This window comes from Oxyura jamaicensis, chromosome 1 (assembly GCF_011077185.1).
Source record: "Oxyura jamaicensis isolate SHBP4307 breed ruddy duck chromosome 1, BPBGC_Ojam_1.0, whole genome shotgun sequence".
NCBI lineage: Eukaryota > Metazoa > Chordata > Aves > Anseriformes > Anatidae > Oxyura > Oxyura jamaicensis.
In genome coordinates this window covers 63,317,158-63,337,543 of record NC_048893.1, presented here as the reverse complement: position 1 = coordinate 63,337,543, position 20,386 = coordinate 63,317,158, and the positions used below count along the sequence as shown (strand labels likewise).

The following is a 20,386-nucleotide window of genomic DNA, read 5'->3' as shown; positions in this document are numbered from 1 at the left end:
CATAGAGCTTGTGGGTAACAGTAAGAACAGATCTTATCAATATTAGTTTATTATCTAATAAACTAATTTTGAACTAATTTTAAACTAATTTGAACTAATTTTAAACTAATATTGATTTCAATATTAGTTTAATTATGTCCACCTTAAAGCTCTGTACTTCCAAGCATCTCTCTCTGAAACTGAAGTGGAATTCCATTGCAATCTAGATTATTTATACACTACTTGAGGTAGGATGGAGAGGAAGGAGAAGAAAAGGCCCAGCAGACAGCATTACACAGAGAGGCCTAAAAGGGAAAGGCATAACAGATTAAATCTATGAGACACCGGCAACTTCTCTTTCTGATAGCTACCACACTTTTGACACTTCTTTCCTGTTATTCCAAGTTTGGTGTGCCAAACATAGTAAGCAGACAGGTATGTTGATTTTGTATATGCACTTTTCATTAGCAACAATCTAGACAGACTAAAGAACCTCACCAATACTAACAACCAGGTTTACCATTTAGCAGCTCATGTAGGGTGCCAACAGCTTTAACATTTACTTCAGCTGTTGCAAATTACTACATTTGTATTTTTTAAAACCTACAGAGACTACGCTTCTTTATAACCATAGTGGGTCACTGCACTGACTATTGGAATGAGATCTGAGGCTGACAATACAGCTGTGAAAGTGTTCTGAAGTGAGCAAAAGCAATAGATTTTTTTAATTTTATTTTTATTTATTTTTTTTCTGTGAGAGGCTAATTGGGGAAATGCTATGTAAAAAGATTTCTTCTTCAAACACAAATCAATACTATGACTCAAGGCACCTAAATTCATATGAGATTACAGCAAAAAACAGTGACAGTTTTAACTAACCGCACTATTAATAAGAAGCTTGAACCCATAAGTTATTCCCTTGATATACCTCTATTCCTCTGAACTCTCCTTCACGACATCAGTCCTGTCATCATTATTGTACTAATATATCACAGTAGCTGTAAAACCTGCCTTTCTTTGCTCATTTTCAATTATTCAGCAGAAAAGAGCAGCAGAAGCAGCATGCTTGGACAGCCAGCTACAAGAGCACGCTTCTCTCTTCTCTTTTTCATAGCTGAACATATGACAAGAACATATGACAAAAAATGCTAGTGATACCACCACTGAGGAAATGTTTAGCCCGCAGTTAATTCCACTGAATCTCGCTCATTTTCTCAAGCTAGAAGGGAATTCCTGCAAGTTACCTCCTGTCTCATACATTCATTTTAGTCTCTAATACCCCTTTCTTGATTTTCATCAGAGTAGAACAGCTATTGTATTTGTGCTCTGACTGCAGAACTGTTTCCTTTAAAGCAGCCATCAATCCCTGGATAGGACTAACAGTCTAGTGAGATGCAAATGCTAACCACTATTCATTTTACTTCATGTAAAAAACCTGTAATTATTTTCATCCCATGCAGGATTTCTCCTACCTCCCCAGCTTCAAACAAGAGATGATCAATACCATTTCACATGTCAGAATTAAATCATCAGTGGGTCTCACACCATCTGGGAACACAACACCCCAGCCTACCCGCAATCCCTCTGGATGCCAGATGCACCAAATGAAGTTAATTTCAAGGAAAAGATCTGTCTCAGTACATGCTGAATTCAGCTGCTAACCAAACATATATACTGATTTAGGGAAATATTTGCTTAAAATATTAAAAACTTATTTTTCTTCTCTCTTCTTCTTTACCAATAATTGCACAGATCAGCTTAATCACATATGAAAATCTAAGGATACATTTGAAAACAGGAAATGAACATGTTTATGTATTTTAAAAAAACAAATCTGTCATGTACTTTAACCTATTGTTTATTATGCAGGCAGTTTTACACATAGCTAGTAACTCAACAATAAAGATTAATACTGTCCCAAAATAAACAGGTTTTCAACTTTAAAATGACTAAGTAAAGAAAAGAGAAAAACATAACAGCACATTTAAAAATGAATTTCTCATGTTCTTTTCTGAGAAAATTGCAAATGATGACTTTTAGTTAAGTTTTGTTCTGTCTGCATCCTGGTCAAAGGTCATCTAAGTCAATGTGAATTATGCTACTAACCAGAAACCCTTTAAAGAATGATTTTCAGCCTATAATCTTCATGATAAAGTTATGTGTGACCTCATCTTGATGTGGAATTCCAAGATGTTTCCTGCTCACTGGTACATCTTTCTGACTTGGATACAGTAACAGAATCTTTAAAAAAAGAATAGTCAAGAAAGACTGAAGAAGAATTAAATGACTTAGGTGCGTGCCAATAGTCAATTCATATGCAAGTATGGAACACTAAACCAGTTAGATACTGCAGATAAAAACACAATACTGGAAAAGATGAAAACTGGAATTTTAGATATTAACATAAACAGAAAATCATGAGTTGAAAATACTGAAATGAAATGTTTGAAAAGCTTCTTGTTGGCATATTTTCACTGCTACACTCATAGTATGATTTGAACAGACAACAGCACCACAACATGCAGAAAAATTGCCACAGCAATTCAGTGGTATAAAAACCAAAAGGATGAGAAAGTGGAAATTCTTCACATTCTGAGATATTCTCAGTTTTTTTTTTATGACATTTTTACTGTTTCTCTAAATGCCTGAAGTAGTTCAGAGGAAAAATAGTTATAATTTTTCTTTAGTCCTAAATATTCCAAAATTATCTGTTGTTCTCAGCCTGCAACATTGCAAAAAACCTCCCTGGCTCCTGCCTTCACTCATTTCTTTTCCACATTCAAGTGTTTAAATTTATTTAATATCAGTTTGAATAGAAGCTTATTCTTATGTTGATAACTTTTCTCCTTTTCTTTAACTTTTCTACATTCACTATATGCTTTCTGAGGTGGACGGCCCACATCATTACCCATTATTCAATAGGTGAATGCACTGCTGATGCACTTAATGGCATACTGATATTTTTTCTGGTTTGTCCTTTAGTACTTCTCAATGTTTGTTGTTTTTTTTTTTTTTTTTTTTTTTTTTTAATTATTTTCTTATAATTTTTTTTTTTTTTTTTTTTTTTTTTTTTTTTAAATAATTTTGCTAACCATTATTTTCATGAAATTTTTTATTCTAATTACAAGATTGTTGTCAAATATTAACACAGCTAGATCAGAACCTGCCATTGTACACATATACATAAGATTATTTCTCCTGACATATATTAATATGTTCCCAAACTGAATTTCACTTGCCAATTTATTGATGACTTATGAGATACTTGTGGAACTATGCAGGTTATCTTTTATATAAGTATCCAGAATAAATAAATATAAGTCAGAAATTTAGCCTCGTTTACAGAAAATATTACATTTGCCATTTTTGACCAGGTACGTTACCTCAACATAAAGTAAGAATTGTACCATATAGATCTATGACATTAAGACATATGAACTTATAACACAACTATTGTTTACAGTTTAAGAGCATTCAGTGGCTCTTCAAAAGGAGGAAGAGAGAGGTACAAGCATGGTGATTGGCATAGAAAAGAAAGCTCTGCACTAGAAGTGCATAGAAGTGCATGTTGTTGGGACACTGAATTCTATTAGCTTTTACTACCTCTCTTTTCATGCCTGGCTTTGGAAAACCATCTGGCCTCAAGGACATCAAGACTTAAAAATTAAAGCATCAGCAATAAAAGATATTGAGTTGGTGGAATGCATTCAGAGAAGAGTACTGAAACTGTTGAAAGGAACAGAAAACAAGACTCAGGAGGAGTGGCTGAGGGAACTGGGGTTGCTCAGCCTGGAGAAGAGGAGGCTGAGGGAAGACCTCATAACTTTCTACAACTACCTGAAAGAAGGTTGTAATGAGGTGGGTGTTAGTCTCCTTTTTCAGCTGGCAAGTGATGTCAAGTTGTGTCAGGGTAGGTTTTGGCTGAATATCAAGGAAGAACTTTTTCACAGAAAGGGTTGTTAGACAACAGAAAAATCTGCCCCGAGAAGTGGTGGAGTCCTCATCCGTGGAAGTATTTAAGAGATGTGTCGTTGTGGAGCTTAGAGGCATGCTTAGGTAGTGGACTTTGTAGTGTTAGGTTGATGGTTACAATTGATAGGTCTTATCCAACCTAAATGATCTTATGAAATGATTCTGCAGGGAAAAAAACACAATGTCCTAAACTGTATTTGCTGGTAAATTTTAACTTAACAGACATTTTCTAGAATGTTAAGAAGATAATGCTTTAATCATCAGTAAAAGACTAAGTGATACAAACAGAGGTGTTTTTTTTCCTACCACCTGTATTCAGATCCCACTGTGTCTCAAAATTCAACAGCCGAAAGGACTGGCACTAAGTATTTCACGGCCTTCTGTCAATTACGAATACATGACTCGCAGCCTAAGCCTCAATGCCAGATAATATTTGCACATCACAGTAAGAGTAGTTGTTCATATATATGTATGAATAGTGTGCAAAATTTCACTAAAGAGGAAAATTCAATAGGGAAAGTGCTCATTAAAGGCAGAATAGGCTTGTTTCTACAGAAAAATAGAGTATTTTAAGAATGACAGCAATTTGGGCACCTTGCTAAGCAAGATTAAGGAATAATACTGAATTAGAATGAAATGAATCAAGTTTATTACTATGTGAAATCAATCAGAGGAAACGCCGAAGCATTTGTTGCCATAAGTATAAATCATATTAAAAAATAATCCATGTGTATCATTATGATTTTAAAATAAATTATGAACATTTTTAGGTTCATCACCCTATCCCCATTCCTTTTCTGTTGGTCAAACCAAGTAAAAGGCAGAATAGCAACTTTACTCAGCAATGAGACTATGAAATGAGCGGCAGCAATTGGACATTTCTATTCCCAGGCAGAGATGAGTTAGAAACAATTTTCAACACAGCAAGTAAAAAAAAAAAAAAGAGAAAGGAAGAAAAAAAAAAAGAAAAGAAAAGAAAAGAAAAGGGAAAATGCAAATTTATTGCCATTTCTCAGGCTCATGAAATAAAACACTAAAGTGAAAAGAGAGCTGTTTTTCCCCTTGAATGTACTCCTATTGTTTTGCTTAAATCTGGCCCTCAGTGCTTTCTGCTCTCAGGAGAGACCTCCTCACAGGAACCACACCATGTTGTCAACAGTTACATTAATCTCTCTGACAGTTTTTAGGAAAGGAGTTTGAACTCAGATACTAATCTTGGAAAAAAAAAAAAAAAAGAAAAAAAAACTTGCAAAAAACATCTAGTGGTTAAGGCTGCTGGCACACACTCAGCAGTCCAGTCTTCACAGTACTTAGTTTCTGGCATATCATAAAGGGTACCAATGCTGCTCGTTGCCAAACAGGCAACAAGAGTACAAATAACAGGTTTCTTCTTCCACTGACACCTAATGTTTCTGCAGTAAGGACTGGGTGAAAGTGTGTCTGGAGAATAATATTCCTGATGGATCACAGAGAAATGTAAGGATGGAGGGAGTCCTCTTTCCTCTATGAAAAACTCTCAAGCCTTATAATAGCTTTCTCTCACTACAAATCTCAATTTGCAGTTAAGGAAACATTGGGATAATTGGGAGACTGCCTAATTCCAGTTGTAAGTAGTGACTTTTAGGACTTTTTTCCAGCTGTCTGTTCAAAACTGCAGAGCATTTTTACATTATATAAGAAGACAGAGTAACACGGTTCATCTTTTTTAAAAAAATGAAGGCAGTGTGTTACGTCTAGCCTGAACATAATAAATGTATGGTAAACTAAACTGTAAAGTGAAAACAAACAGAGCAGATGGTGAAGTGTCTGTCCAGGGAGACACTGATCCATTCTAAATGTCAAGTCTGTTCTCAGGCTCAGTTTCTGTAAACGTTACAGTAACAAGTACTCTGTAAGGAGTGCTCTCATCTGGTCAAATACAGAAGAAGGCAATTCCTTAACAATTCTTTAATGGCATAAACGTCTATTATGGAGAAATGACAGATTCTGTCTCTATAAAAACTGCCATAGCAAATCTAAGAATAAGGCCATATATGTATTCCGATATTCAAAAATGTATATTAAATTTCAGTGGAAAGAAAAACACGCATCTCCCTCCTTTAACACAAACAATTTGTATTGCAATAGAGAAATACATTTCTGAGACAATCATTTTTCTGTTCAAAAGTATATTATTTCTGTTCTTGCTTCAAGATGCAACACCACACACAGGAGTAACAATAAGGTTATTCAGACCTTGTAAATATTCATCAGAAATAAAAAAAAAGTTTTTCCTAGAACTTGACTAAAACTTGTCACCACAATTTGCTCACAGCTCACAGCTCATGTTGTTAGAATGCTAAAACATCAAATCTCAGAAATACCAGAAAATTCAGAAATGGGATAGATAAACTTATACTTTTTAATGGTCACCCATACAACCATATACTCTGTCTGTATGCAGTTATTTGGAAATACAGATATCAGACTTCTGTATAGAAAACTGGGACAACTAGTATTATAAACAGACCAAGATAAATACTCCTACGGCTTAATGAGCATTACAGATTGTCTTGATGAGCTTCCTTTTAGTAAATAAAGACCCACCGTCTCGCAAAGTCCTTCAGATCTGTGTGTAAAAGTCTAAGAGTTGAACAGTACTAATACTCCTAATAATGGGGCTTCATCTGAACAGATGCTGCAGAACTTGACTTCATTCCTTTTTGTTTATCAAGATGTTTTTGCTACCTTCTCCTGTTTACCTTCTGACAATGTTAGCAAGTCTTCATGATCGTCCTTGAAATAAAGTTGTGCTTCATGACTTCAGAAGAGAAAACAGAATCTTCCCATTTAGCTAGAAGCTAATTTTTATGTGTACTACTGTTTTGATGCAATTGGAATCCAGGCATGCCTAATTATGAATTTTTAATTTCTGAAAAAAGGCTAAAATTCCAAGTAATCTACAAATAGAAACTTCCCTTCACATTAAGTCATGACAAGCCTAGCTAAAAGGTCATCATTTTTGGAACTTCTCCCAGAGATCCAGGAAAGTTAGGAAAAGCTCTCTTGACAGAGAGAGTTATGACATGATAAGAACAAGCCCTAGTTTTTCTCCAGGCATCTGCCAGGGTTAAACGTTTGCTTGTGTCTACAGCAACTGCAGTGTGCTGAAAATTACAACCCTACAAATAAGCAATGTTGTATTTTCTGTAACATATTGTAAAAGCTGATGGAAATTAAAATTACTACGGGAATGTTACATCACTAACAAAGCATGATGCATATTAAAATGACTACTGCATATGCATATTCAGTTTTCTAATGCATAGCCAGCTGTCGCAGAATGTGTCAGAAAAAGGAACGGAGTATCAATTGATCCCCAAACTACTTACTGGCTACCATTGCATAGCCCAAATCTAAAAGGAGAAATAATTTGCATACAGTCATCCATTAAGTTTTCAATGAGTCCTTTAAATCCTGTATTTGTTCATATTTGCTCATATGTGTTCATATTTGTTCATATCTGCTGTGTTTTCATTAACAAAAGTTCTGTGTAATACTGGAAGCCAGACAGTACGAATCCCATTCATACTATGTGTGAACTTAGAATCAGTTTTGCTTTATTATAAAGAACTCAAAGCGATGTTAAGTTCCATCTTTTGGGGTAAGCTATGGAATGATACAGTGACTAACAAGAAAAATTAGCCCTTCAAAAATGCCAATTAATTTCTTAAAAATTGAATTGCAAAGGGAATTCACATTCTCTCCATGCTGTATGTGCTAAGGGTTCTGTTCTAGAGGACAGAAGGATAACCTAGAATTGAATATACTATTTAATGAGATTAGAGCCACTTGAGTATGTGATAATGACACCTAGTAAGACCCAGGCAAGAATGACACCTTCAAAGTTGGGCAATAGTGAGAACTATCCACTAATAGTGAATCCACTAAGGCCCAGGCTTCTTTCTGAGGAGGCATCTAAAAAGTACTGGGAGAGGAAGGGAAAGAGAAAGCACGTTTTGATCTGAGTAATTCACAAAGGTGGATCTGAGCTCAGTGAGAAAATATGTCTGATAGGTCGGATTGTTTTCTGTAATAAAACCTGTAGATGCATGAAAAATGAGTTTCTACCAGGCTGAAATTGAGTATCTGACAGTTTCATGGGCCTTAACATGTTGAGCGGTACTATCCAAGGGATAAAGAAAGTACACTCCATTTAGCTGGCAGGCTAGGTTGGAATTTGATATGCCAGCGGTCTATATGGAAGAGAAATTAGCCAGGAACTCAGCACTTGAAATTCACTTATCCTAGAAAAACATGTAACACCATTTTACCTTGCATAACCAATTTGCTTCAAAGCTGATGATACCTACTAAGTTATGGAGGAAATCTTGAACTTAAGTTTGGAGAGCTTTTCTTTAAATTTGTTTAAACTGTTTCTTCAGTAGCTTTGTATATACTGTGCAAAAGCAAGTTCATTGATTAATTAGGGAAGCATGATCTCTCTGTACTAATATCTGAAAGAAGACAAACCAATCTTCTCCTTCATCATGCCATATTACCATCAACAGATCAGACTAAAACACTTCAGCTATCTACCCTCAAAATCCGATCACAGAATGTCAGGATGAAGTTCTCCAGTAATTTAAGACCAAAAGCATTGGGCTTCACTTGGGTTTTCAGAGTTTTGAACTCTATACTGACTGTATATATATTCTATGGTGCCTCATTACAAATAGTTCCTGATATGTAAAGAACTCAGAAAGTACATTTGAAGAGAAGGTAATTTGATTACCTTTCCATTTTATCCAGGTAAAATCATAACTGAACAAAAGGTTCCCCCAAAAAACTGCGAATCTGTTTAGACTGAAATTCAGTTCTTTCCACTATAAGGATATTTTTTCCTATTGAATACTCAAGAGATAGAGGAATTATATAATCACAACGAAAAAAATAACAGCGCATATTTGCCTCTCTGCATATAATTTGTGGATTAGGAACTATATATTAAATTATCCAAATGTGGGTGTGTAAAAATAAACAATTACTAAATTTATGCAGTATTACAGTTGCATATTAAAGCATCCGAATATATTTTACACAGCTTATGGATATGCAGTTCATCATCAGCAATTTGCTGGATTGCTGGATAGTTGCTGCAATATAGATGCAATAGTAGACAACTTCAGCCACAAAATATTCTGAAAATTCCTCCTGAAAACTTTGGAAGATGCTGGAGGGATAGGACATGAAAATACAGATACGACCTTCCAAATATTATTTTCAAGTTCCTATTCAAGTATCTCAAAATTTCAGTAAATATTACCTCTCTACAAAAAGAGAGCATATCACTTCCTTTTCCACAATAGCCAAGCTTTAGTTTCTTGAAGCAAAAATTTTCTACACCAGCCCATGAGCCTCTTTTTTTATCCTGTTTATAGACCAGACACTCGTTAACCTCTCAGATCCCTGGAGAACTGAGGTTTAAGGGAACCCAGGAGGAAAAGACAAATTTGGAAACCCATTTATCCAGCTCACTAGAATTGAGACATTATGGTTTTCATTCTTCCCCCACTCCCCAAAATACCAAATTTCCATCATCAGAGCTTTCTGAATAAACGAACATTTTGTTACTGGACTCAGGAAGAAAGAAACCACATGCCTGTTAGGGACAGAGAGAGGAGGAGTGGAATATGTGCTTGGGAGCGTGTTTATTTGACTGGATTGCAGACGGTCAACCAAAGAACATGCAGATCATATATTTTTAAGCATTTCATAATGTCTTATTATTAATTCCAGCCAAAACCACCAAGACCAAAATTATCTGAGATTGGTGCTTGTGTGTCCTGACCCCAAAGCCAACAATGGCTGCATAAAAAAATCTATGTTCCTCTCAGGTTTAATTTTTTGTAATCAATTAGAATGCAGTGCCCTTTAGAGTCTTTAGAGAAGACAGGTCTCCATAACTAACAAACTGAAATGTGGTCCTGGGTAAATTTTACTTCCAGGAAACCAAAATGTTGAAATCCTTGAGAGAGGGAGGCTATAAGCAGAGGGCTCTTCTAAAGGAAGGAGTTTTTATTGAACCTGTCACTTGTCATTAAACACTCCATATTTTACCATAGCCTGATATTTTCATTAGAGCATACAGACCTTTTTCATCCATGAATGAAAGCATTCCCTTCAGCCTTATGTTGAATATGGGGAAAGACTCTTTAAAATTGAGCCCACCCAAACGGGACAATTAGGTTCACAAAAGCAGAAAAGGAACCAGTGAAGGTCAAGTAATATTAACACCGTGATAACTTATTCATTTTAATTTTGAGTATCACATGTTACTTCAATCTTAAGTTCTTATTTGCATTTGTTAACAACTATTTTTATCTCAGAAATACTTACATATGATTATAGAGAAAGCACCAGAACTACTGAAAACACCAGTGCAGAATAAAACACAGCCTAAGCAAAGTGGAAAAAATGCATATTGCTGTATAGACATATCTGATTGGAAAAACCTGAATGTGAAAGGGTAAAGATAATGAAATTACACACTTTGACACATTTGTTCTCAACTTTAGCTTCCCTGTTAGACCTCTAATCTGCAAGAAAATAACACTAGAGAAAAAGAAAAAAAAATCAAACTTGGCTTCCTCAAAAGAAACAATTGTTATGTGTCTAGTTTCTAGATTTAAGACAGTTATTCTGACATTGAAATTAAAAAAGAGGCAATATTTACAGTAATTTTATGCTAACTATGCTATTCCTGGTTTTATATCTATGATATCTCTACTGCTAAAACACTATGCAAGTAAAGAAATGCATAGTACATTAAAAGGACAAGTGTACAGTCTTAAACAACTCTGATACAAAGCAGTGCCATTCATTAATGTGACAATTTCTGAGTAAAAGCTGTCTCACTGCTGTCACCAAAGCTATAAAATCTCACTGAAGTATCAGAAACATGTCTTAAAACGTAACTAATTTTAACAGGACTTAAAGCTACCAATAACCCCAATATCACTGTCTGTCCATTTCTCATATGTGTACAACTACACATAACTTATTGTTCTGAAGAAGAGCAATTTTAATATGCTAACAGGAGCTGTGAGAGAACAAATTTCAGGCTTTGTTTTTCAATGCATTCCATTCATGTAACAGAAAGAAAAACGAAAAGGGAAAGAATAATGTTGGGGGAAAAAGCTAGTACAGAAAGCCTTGTGTTTTAGAAACTGGAAATACATAAAAAAAAATATCTTGTGGAATAGTATCACTTGATAAATATAACATGCATATAGTTGAAAGACAGATGTCAAGTACTACTTTCCTTTTCAAACTTAAAATATAGATTTACACAAATACAGATTAGAAATCTAAACAAATATTAAATTATTTTTAGGAATTTTAAGACATTTCACTAATACAAGGAGGATTGTGTTATTTCAATTTAAGCTGCCACATAACAAGAGCCTTGTGGATTGCCATAACATTACAGCCACAAAACCCATTAGCAGATGTAGAAAACCCACATCCCAGCCTTTTATAAAAGTCTGTAGTTATGAAATCATTTTCATACACTTGGAAGTTAACTATTTCAGTGCACTGAACATGTAGGACTTGAACTGTGGGGGAAAACCACAAAATGTTGCATCTGAGAGCATTCCACATGGACACATGTTTCTGTGGTTCTTTCAGAAGTTCTTGAAGAGTTGAAACCATCCCACCGGAATTCCACAGAACAGAGTATCCATTTAAATTAAGGAGGGGATTTGTCTCTGCTAGTGAGCTCTTAGGATTTATTCTATGTCCTTAGTGTAGATGTAGTAAGAAACATAGCTGGTAACAAGAACCAGGATTTAATCTCGGATAACAAAGAAAATACCTATGAGAAGGCTTGCTTCTCTAAGGATTTAGAAAACAATTTTAAAATATCTTAAGGGTAGATTATGACTTCCATATTTATTTTCACTTACCAATAGGAAAGTTATTTTTGTAAATTCAAGAAATCACAGGCAAAATATTTATTATCTCTTGGCATCATGGGATCTTCGTTTTATTTTATGGCAATAGTTTAACATTTCTACGAGAACACTTGAAAACTTAACTGTTTGATAAATGATGAGCTGATATCAACATAGAGCAGACTGAAAAATATTTCACTTGGTTTCATACTGGTGACTTTCATGTGCCTAGATATGTTTGAGATAACCAGTTAGTTCAGGGTGGTAGGAGCATGTTATGATTTCAAAAATAATGCAAACTGTCTAGTAAGCATACTGAGAGTTCATGGAGTAGGGTTTCGTCGTCAAGGCTGAGTAAACACAGAAAACAAGGTCCTTCAATTACCCCACAACAACTTCAATTTACGATAAAAATACTTACTTGGTTATCTTTCATTTGCTGAAGAAGAGGCACCAATGTAAGGTAATATCAGCTTGGAAAACACACAAAATAGCTAAAGAAAAATGCTATTAGAAGAGCAGTGAAGGAAGAAACATTACACCAAGCTCAACGTCAAAATGATCTAACTATTTCAATGATACACTTCATAACTGAGTTGACAGTTAGAAACCTTTTTTCTTTTTCTGAAGATGGAGTAAGATATGAAGAAAATGGAGAGGCTTCTTTCTTTGAAGTGCTCTGGGATAGATGTGTCCTTTTAAATAATGAATAACAAACTTGTAAGTAACAGCTACGAAAATAGATCTGGGAGTGATGTAGCTAAGGCTGATTGTCCATACTACTTTTACTCAATTCTTACGTTACCTGAAGCTGCTGGGAACTGTCGTTAAGATTATCCTCCCGTCTCCTGGCCTCCTCCAGCATCTGTGCACTCTTCTTCTTCTCTACTTGCTCTTTGTGCTTCAGATTTGCTACCTTCTTATTTTGATCTTTAACTTGCCTGTAAAAGAGAAGAGTATTCACAATGCAGTCCAGCGTATGCATCCAGTCAGGCCTAGTACGCTTCCAGTCAGGCCTAGTGCTTGTGAGCTGTACTGACAAGAAGTGGTACCCTCAAACGTGGTGACTTTGTTTGCACACATTGTAAAAAACAAGAACTTTAAAATGATTATATAGTATATAACCTATTAATCAAAAGACGCATTTGTCCTCTTATGAATATGTGGTATGGGTTACACAGAAATCTTTTCTCTGTTTATACACACACCTGAATATAAAAAAAATGCACACATCTAATAGTCTGTTTTGCTTTGGCTACCACTGTATCTAATATAAGGATAATAGGAGGATTGAAAGGAAAAACTACTGCAAGATGATTTGAACATAGAAAAGTACCTCCAAGATCTAGGCAGTCTGTTTCCAGAACTAAAGCTATTTACCTACTTACCTATTTTCAGGCTCAAGTTCTACTTGTTTACTAAATATTTTGAGGAATTTCCTATCCTTTCTTTTTACAGAAAGGATCACAAAAGAGCAAGTAAGAGCAAACTATTTCAGAAAGCATGATAATTTCCTTTTCACTTGCATCTATGAATTATTTTTGATGATCCTGGCAACTACCATTGCCTTCAGACAGGGTTTGGCCTTTCTGGGCATTAAGACACATGGAGTATTGAATCTAATTACAGACCCTTTAATCTCAGCCTCCTGACCACAGGGAACTTAAGTTTAAACTTTTAGTCCAATCAAAACAAAACAGGCTAGCTTTGCTTCCTCAGCCCTTTTCTCCATAATTATATCTGGAGTTTGGATTTTGGAATAAAAGACAGATTCTTTGGTTGCAAGATTTCCCCAAAACATCATACAAGCAGTAGAGACAGCTCTTTAATTTACTGTTTAGAAAGCAGAATGATATACTAGCTTCCTATCTGGTATGTTATCCGCACAGAGAAGGAAGAATGTTTCTTCTGTATTTCAGAATACTTTTAGAACAGATCACAAACAACTTTGCTTTAATATTTTCTCCAGAACTCATAACAACAGTATCATCAAGAACATATCTCCGCAATATATATATATATATATATTCAAATTATGTGGCATATGGCTAGTCAGTGCTTTAAATTCTTGCAAAAATGTAGGTTCAACACTGAGCTCTGCTTTTTGCAATGTAAGGCAACCGGAGCTGGAAAAATTGCAAAGATAGCAAATTTTCCTTGGTGCTAAAAAAACTTCTATTAGTGAGAAAAAGTGCTGACATCCTCCAGAGACTAAGAAAAAAGGAAACTCCTTTTCTGATGTTAAAAAATTATTGGCATACTTAACTACCTTTTCCAACAGTTACAGCTGATTCAAGTCAAAATGCTTTTTAAACACTACTAGTGTAATTGTTAAGTTGCTCTAACCCAGGGCTACACACTGGTAATGGGCGCACTGCCCAGTTTGAAAGCAGACTTGCTCAGTGATTAAACAACTTATTGGAAATATTATGTTGGCACCAGCTCAGCTTGTACAATACACGGCTCTAGCTGTCCTATAAAATAAACAGAGAAAGTACAGCTAAGTTAAGACAGAAAATGAAAATATGCAAGCCTGACATATTCAGCTCCACATAAGGATTCTTATTCGACATCTAAATTAAAAGAAAGGGAAATAAGTACTTTTGATATACTTGCAAACCTGTATTCATCCGCTGCAAAAATGGTATTTGCTACTGTAATCTACTGGTTAGATAAGAGAAAACAACATTAATAAAGCTATAACCCTGATCAAAACACGTATAGGGAAGATTGTCTCCTGCACAGTCCAAAAATGTCTTCAAACAAAATATGCACTTCAAAGAAAGGAGTAATTATAAGGATCTGTGCTATTATGTATACCTTCTCATGTCTGAACCAAAATTAATGTCTTCCTAACAATTAGGTAGATATTCTGAGACAAATTCAAGCTTTCCTAAAGCAGTTTAAAAGATGTAGTCTTGAAATTACCTAGTGCTTATAATACTCATCGTAACGTTGGTAATTGCCATATTCTTTGGAAACTAGAATTTACATTCAGGATATAACTCTCACTCTGTTCCTTTTTCAAAAAGCTACAAAAAGTTGGACAATGAAACTTTCAAATGATACATGTATCTACAGCTTTATCTCACTGCTGGGTAGTTGTGGCATTGCTAGTCTAAAATTTTGGATAATGACATTTTTTGAGGTATGGCTCATAAAAATATTTAGCACTCAAAAGAAAAAAGTCTTTTCCGGTGCTTAGAATCTTTCTCCATTTTTGCAATATGTCTTGCCAAGTACTGGTAGAATGGATCTATTAGAGAAAACAAAGTAGAATCAAAATCAGGCTTCTAATACAAAAAGCAAGCAAACAAAACCACCACCACCAATAACAAAACACAACCCACAGTCCTTCAACTAAAGATGGGCCAAGATTTTCAGAATTAATCATTTTACATCTTTTTATTCTAGGTGCCTAATTTAAGTGATAGTCCTGCTGGAAAAAAAAATATATATAAAATTTCTGAAACTGGACAATGAAAATATTTATTTCTATTTGATTTTCTTAAGTGAAGGATAAAGCTGTATCGCAAACAAACAAAAATCCATGCTTTTCCTTTATGAAATTATTGAATTTCTAGCAATGAGGAATTGCTCTTATCCTAAACACCATGGGAAGTGAATTAAAATATTCAAAATAAATAATAAGAACTTTCAAATGAGAAGATACCACATTTTGAAAGACTTTTGATATGGGGCGAATAATTTAAGCAATGGAGAATCAAGTATTCCTGAAAAGTGGAAATAAGACTGATCTAATTCACTTTACTACCTGCAAGTGCTTTGGAATATTTTTCATTCCTTTAAGATTCAATTCCAATAAGATTAATTGCTTTAAAGACCCTATTATTTATTAAGGTTTTAATGAAATTAATTTATACCATGCTAAATTGAATATTTTTTGCATTTTAATACTAATCTCATCATCTTTTACTGTTATGCACACCAGCACATATAGCTCTTAATTCTTTCCTCGTATGGATTTTTCATGTTACATGTTAATATACAGTAAGTTGTTATCCTCATCTGGCTATCTTTTCTGGGGTAATTTCAGATGTTCTTCTTGTGAAACAGAAGGTGACAAAATATTAACTGAAAGTATAATGTTGAATTTTCTAATTATGTTTTAATGTTGTCCTTCAGTTATATACCTAAAACACAACTGCTTTTGTACTAATCCAAGTGTAAGTATACATTTACAATGCATTAAAACCACTACAGAAGCTTATCTTCAAAATAAAATGCATATACATACTGTATTTTGAATAATGAATGCAAGTATTAGGAAAAAATGCACTGATTTCATGCACACCTATAGACATTGCCTGTTTTATTCATCTCACTTACGTTTTTGCGAAATATTTCTACATTAAAAAGTAGACATACTGTCAGTCAGCGATGTCAGAAATACCGTGTTTAGCTAGAGCCTTCATTGATGTAGCATTACCACCACCCACAGGACAGTCCACAGCTGCTGCAGCTACTAATCCTGATGGACAGAGGAACTTCACTGGCTTTAAAGCACACTGCTTCTCGACGTAATTAAACCAGTGCAATATATATATACATAATCAACACTGCAAAAAATGTAAAATGCCTGTATGCAATGAATGAAGATCATAAGCACAGTGATATAGCTGAGGTGTGGGATTTTTTGATTTTTTTTTTTTGTGTGCATAGTTTTGGTGCACAAATAAAAATGTTTACGTTTTGGAAAGTATAATAGAAGGAAAGGAGGAACTATTCCCCAAAATCCTACTTAACACGGAATATAAGAAAAAAATATTTTCAAAAGGTGTTGCTTTAGCTTTTAGTTGCTTAAAACTCACTTTACCTTACAAGTAGTTGATCACCTAACCACAGAGAAGAATGGCAGCATTTGGAAAGGTTAATTGCTTAACCTCAAGAAAAAGAAAATGATGAATGAAAGCTAAATAAGCAATCTAGGAAACAGGATGGACCACATCACATAGTCTCATCACCACAGCTGCATGTCTGATTGACAGTCAAAGCGAAGCTGCCAAAGCTCGAACAAAGCTCCCTATCTTACTTATTGAAAAATTAGGATCAGGGAAGTAACATACTGCTGAAGATCTATATGAAAGCTAGTACGTCTGGACTTTTTTTTAGAGCCTAAGCATTATCTGGGGCTGGTCCTTTGCTTTGTAGGGCACTATCAACAATCCCAGCTTCTAAAGTAGTTATACTACCGTTAAAAAAGAGGTGCATTAATTTACGAAGTAAAGGAAACAATAATTTCATTACAGTTTTCAGATAGCTTGGTCTAATATCATTAACTCTATTCCACTTCGTGTCTGAGATAAAAGTCCAGTCAACATACTTCCAATGAGCTGCTTTTGTTCAGATGCACAGCTGGCTAACTCCAGCATTCAATGACTTCTGCTTGTGAGTCTCCTTCAACAACCTCTCATCATTTTGTTGCACTGTTTCTTGCTGTTCTGTGACATTTATATGACAAGCTAACACATGCCAATGAAAATATTAACAGATCCTGAGAATTTAACTGGTCTGCTGTATGTGAGTCAAGAAGTCCCACAGTGGCTTTAAGAGATGGAGAGAGTGGACTTCATTTCCTGAAGCTAGGAAATTTTGGTTTTTAAAACAAAGTGAGTGTTCAGATCTGCACTGGAGGGGGCAAGGGATGAACACTAGGAAGGCTATGGGAAACCAGCTTGCCCCAAATTTTCAGAACAGGGGCCCAACAGTGTCTGAAACAGTAGGTAGGGAAGTCAAATACTAGATGAAGATGTCAGCTCTACATGGGTTGTCTTCCTTCCTCAAAGTTATGAATCATATGCATGGTATCAATGGATGATTTCTGGTGGTCAGCAAGCTAGTCATCTCACCTCTGTCTCTAGCTTAAAAAAATAAAAATAAAAATGCGTGAAGTTTTTTTTTCCAGAAACAGCTGGTAGGAAGATAGGGAAAGCGAAGCACATGGCATATAAATCAGGCACAAGTTAGAGAAACTCTGTATAGAAACATATCAGAAACATAGTCTAAAACCCTTATATTGCTTAAAACCACCTCTAACAGAAACCCATTACCTGATGCAAGCAATACATAAAGCTTATAGATAACACATTCCAAGAAGTGAGGTAGCACAAATTATTAATGGTATATGGTATGTTTCATGGGAAGATGTAAGCAAGTCCTAACCAGATCACTCTATCAACCCGCAGTAGAGATAACAGCAACATGCTACCTTTGAATATTATTTCTGTGAGTAACTAAAGGCCTTCAAACTCAGGTCCAAGCTTCTCTGAGGTAAATGTGTCAACTATCAAACACAACCAACCTTCCGTATTTCTCCATACAATGCATAATTACAATATGCATTAATACATAATCCATATTAATAAAATAACACAATATATATTATGTATTTAAGGTTGCTTTTCATCTTATTGTTCTAAACTCTCTGACTCATTCTAGCAGAAAACTAAAAAATGTAATCAAAACTACACACACTAAATCTGAATGTTACAGGTGCTTCCACTGTGAAATGTTATTTCTCAGTGATCTCTAGGGAACACACATTTATAGAAACATGGAAATAATTTTCCTCATGAAATGATGTAGCATCAACAGTCAGTGAATTTAAAGAAAGGTATGTAATAAATACAAGAACAAATAGAGAAATTTTACTAAAGATGAGAAGCACATGTGTCTCCAATGCATACTCTAAGCACTATCAAGCTATTCCATTTCAGAGATAATAGATTTTTTCCTTTCAATCTCTTCATTGAACAAAAACATAGAATAAAGCAGGCTATTCTCCAGTCAGGAGGTAGCAGCCCAATTACACACAAACAGTGGTGAAATGTTGTCTTAGTATTCTCAAAACAACTGGAAGAAAAGAAAAATGTGCTTTAATGAACTGGCTATAACTGAGGGATTAACAGCAGAGATTAACAGCAGATCCTTCATTTTAGTTCAACAAGTTCAACATTTTAGTTCAACAATTAACGAATTAAAGAAACCAAATCTTCACTTTTAGACAGGGCCAGATACAACATGCTAAAAAGAAGACTGAAGCAAAAAGCTTCAGCTAAGCATCTGAAGCACTACATGTTTTCACTCATCTGTACTTCCATCGTTGTAGATATAATCCGCAACACCTAATCACACCACTCTTTTAAAACTAAAGTGCAGCTTCCCATCTATTTAAACTCTCAAAATCTACTTAGTAGGAAGTCAGTTTTGTGATGAAAATAAAGAATACATACCATAATTTCATAACTGATGATAAATTTGAAATCAGGTTTCAGAGATTAAATGTCAAATTAATTGAACATCAAGTTCTGTAATTACCTTTAAACTTAAACCTTGCATGCTTTCATTTTTATTGAAGTTAAGAGCTTAAAAAGTACAAATTCAGAGCGAACCCTAAAACAGAGCTGTAAAATAATGACAGGGGTACTCCTTGGTTAAGGAAAATACTAATGCTTTAAGACCTTGTGACCTGTTATGACCTTAATAACAGTATTCAGTAGTTCAACAAATAAGTTTGTTTTGTTGTATTTTTTCTTCTGCTTTTGTTAATTGAGCAAACAGATGCAAAGCCAAAAATGACATTTGTAAAATGGTTGATGAGGCCTCAGTGTGGATTCCTTCTCCCTGCTACATGCTGAGTTAGTTGAATTTGGCCCTAGCAGTGTAGGAAGAACTCCCAAAGGTGCTGTTCTTTTTACCTTCAACTAACTCCAAATCATGAGCCAACCACCCTGTGAACACATCACACACAGCCAGTCACTTTCTGCTCAAGAGACCTGCACGATTTGGCTGAAAAAAAGTATTTTCTAAACAGCAATAAAATCTTCCTTATGAATGGCATTTTATTGAGGTTTCAGAGGGTATTTTTGTGATCTAAGATCACACACATCTCTTTTAGCTGCACTCCCACTAGCCAGAAAAGAAAACAAATCAAAACAGAGCAGTTGTTTTCTTTCATAAGAGTATGCAATCTTTTCATTCCTGCTAGAATAATACCTGATACATACAATAATAATAAAAAATGGAATGTAAAAATCAGCCATTGAAACAAAAACAAAAATTAAATATAACATAGGGGGAATAAAATTCTAAAAGCAAAGCATTAAAAAACTATGCTAGAGTAGCTTATGTTTATTTTACAGCATATATTGAACAAGCTATCAATAAGGAAAAGTCCTCTTCTAAAACCTTTCATAAATGTGGGATAAGGGTTGTATATTATCGTGTTATTTTGAAATAGGTCACGTTAAAGAATCAAAATACATCTTATACTTTAAAGCTGACAGCTATTGAAAACACAGTTTACAATGAAAGATATTAAAACGAACAATTGTTAAGGACAAAAAGAAAGCAAAATGATTGTACCAATTCAGTGGAAGAGGATTTCTGATATCAAAGAAAAATAAGCATGAGAACATTCAGAATCTTGACTGTGTAGGGAAAAAAAAAAAAAAAATAAAAAGTTAATAATAGCTCCA

The 20,386-nt window shown here is 34.7% G+C and overlaps 1 protein-coding gene across 12 annotated transcripts in view; it reads right to left on the bottom strand.

Annotated features, from left to right (window-relative positions):
• Nucleotides 1–20,386, bottom strand: part of ERC1 (ELKS/RAB6-interacting/CAST family member 1) — a 294,248-nt gene that overhangs the window by 124,187 nt on the left and 149,675 nt on the right. For all 12 annotated transcript variants that reach the window (XM_035345700.1, XM_035345691.1, XM_035345735.1 and 9 more), the window contains one exon: nucleotides 12,694–12,829. In XM_035345700.1, the coding sequence (XP_035201591.1) occupies nucleotides 12,694–12,829 (136 nt within the window). The remainder of the gene's footprint in view (nucleotides 1–12,693; nucleotides 12,830–20,386) is intronic.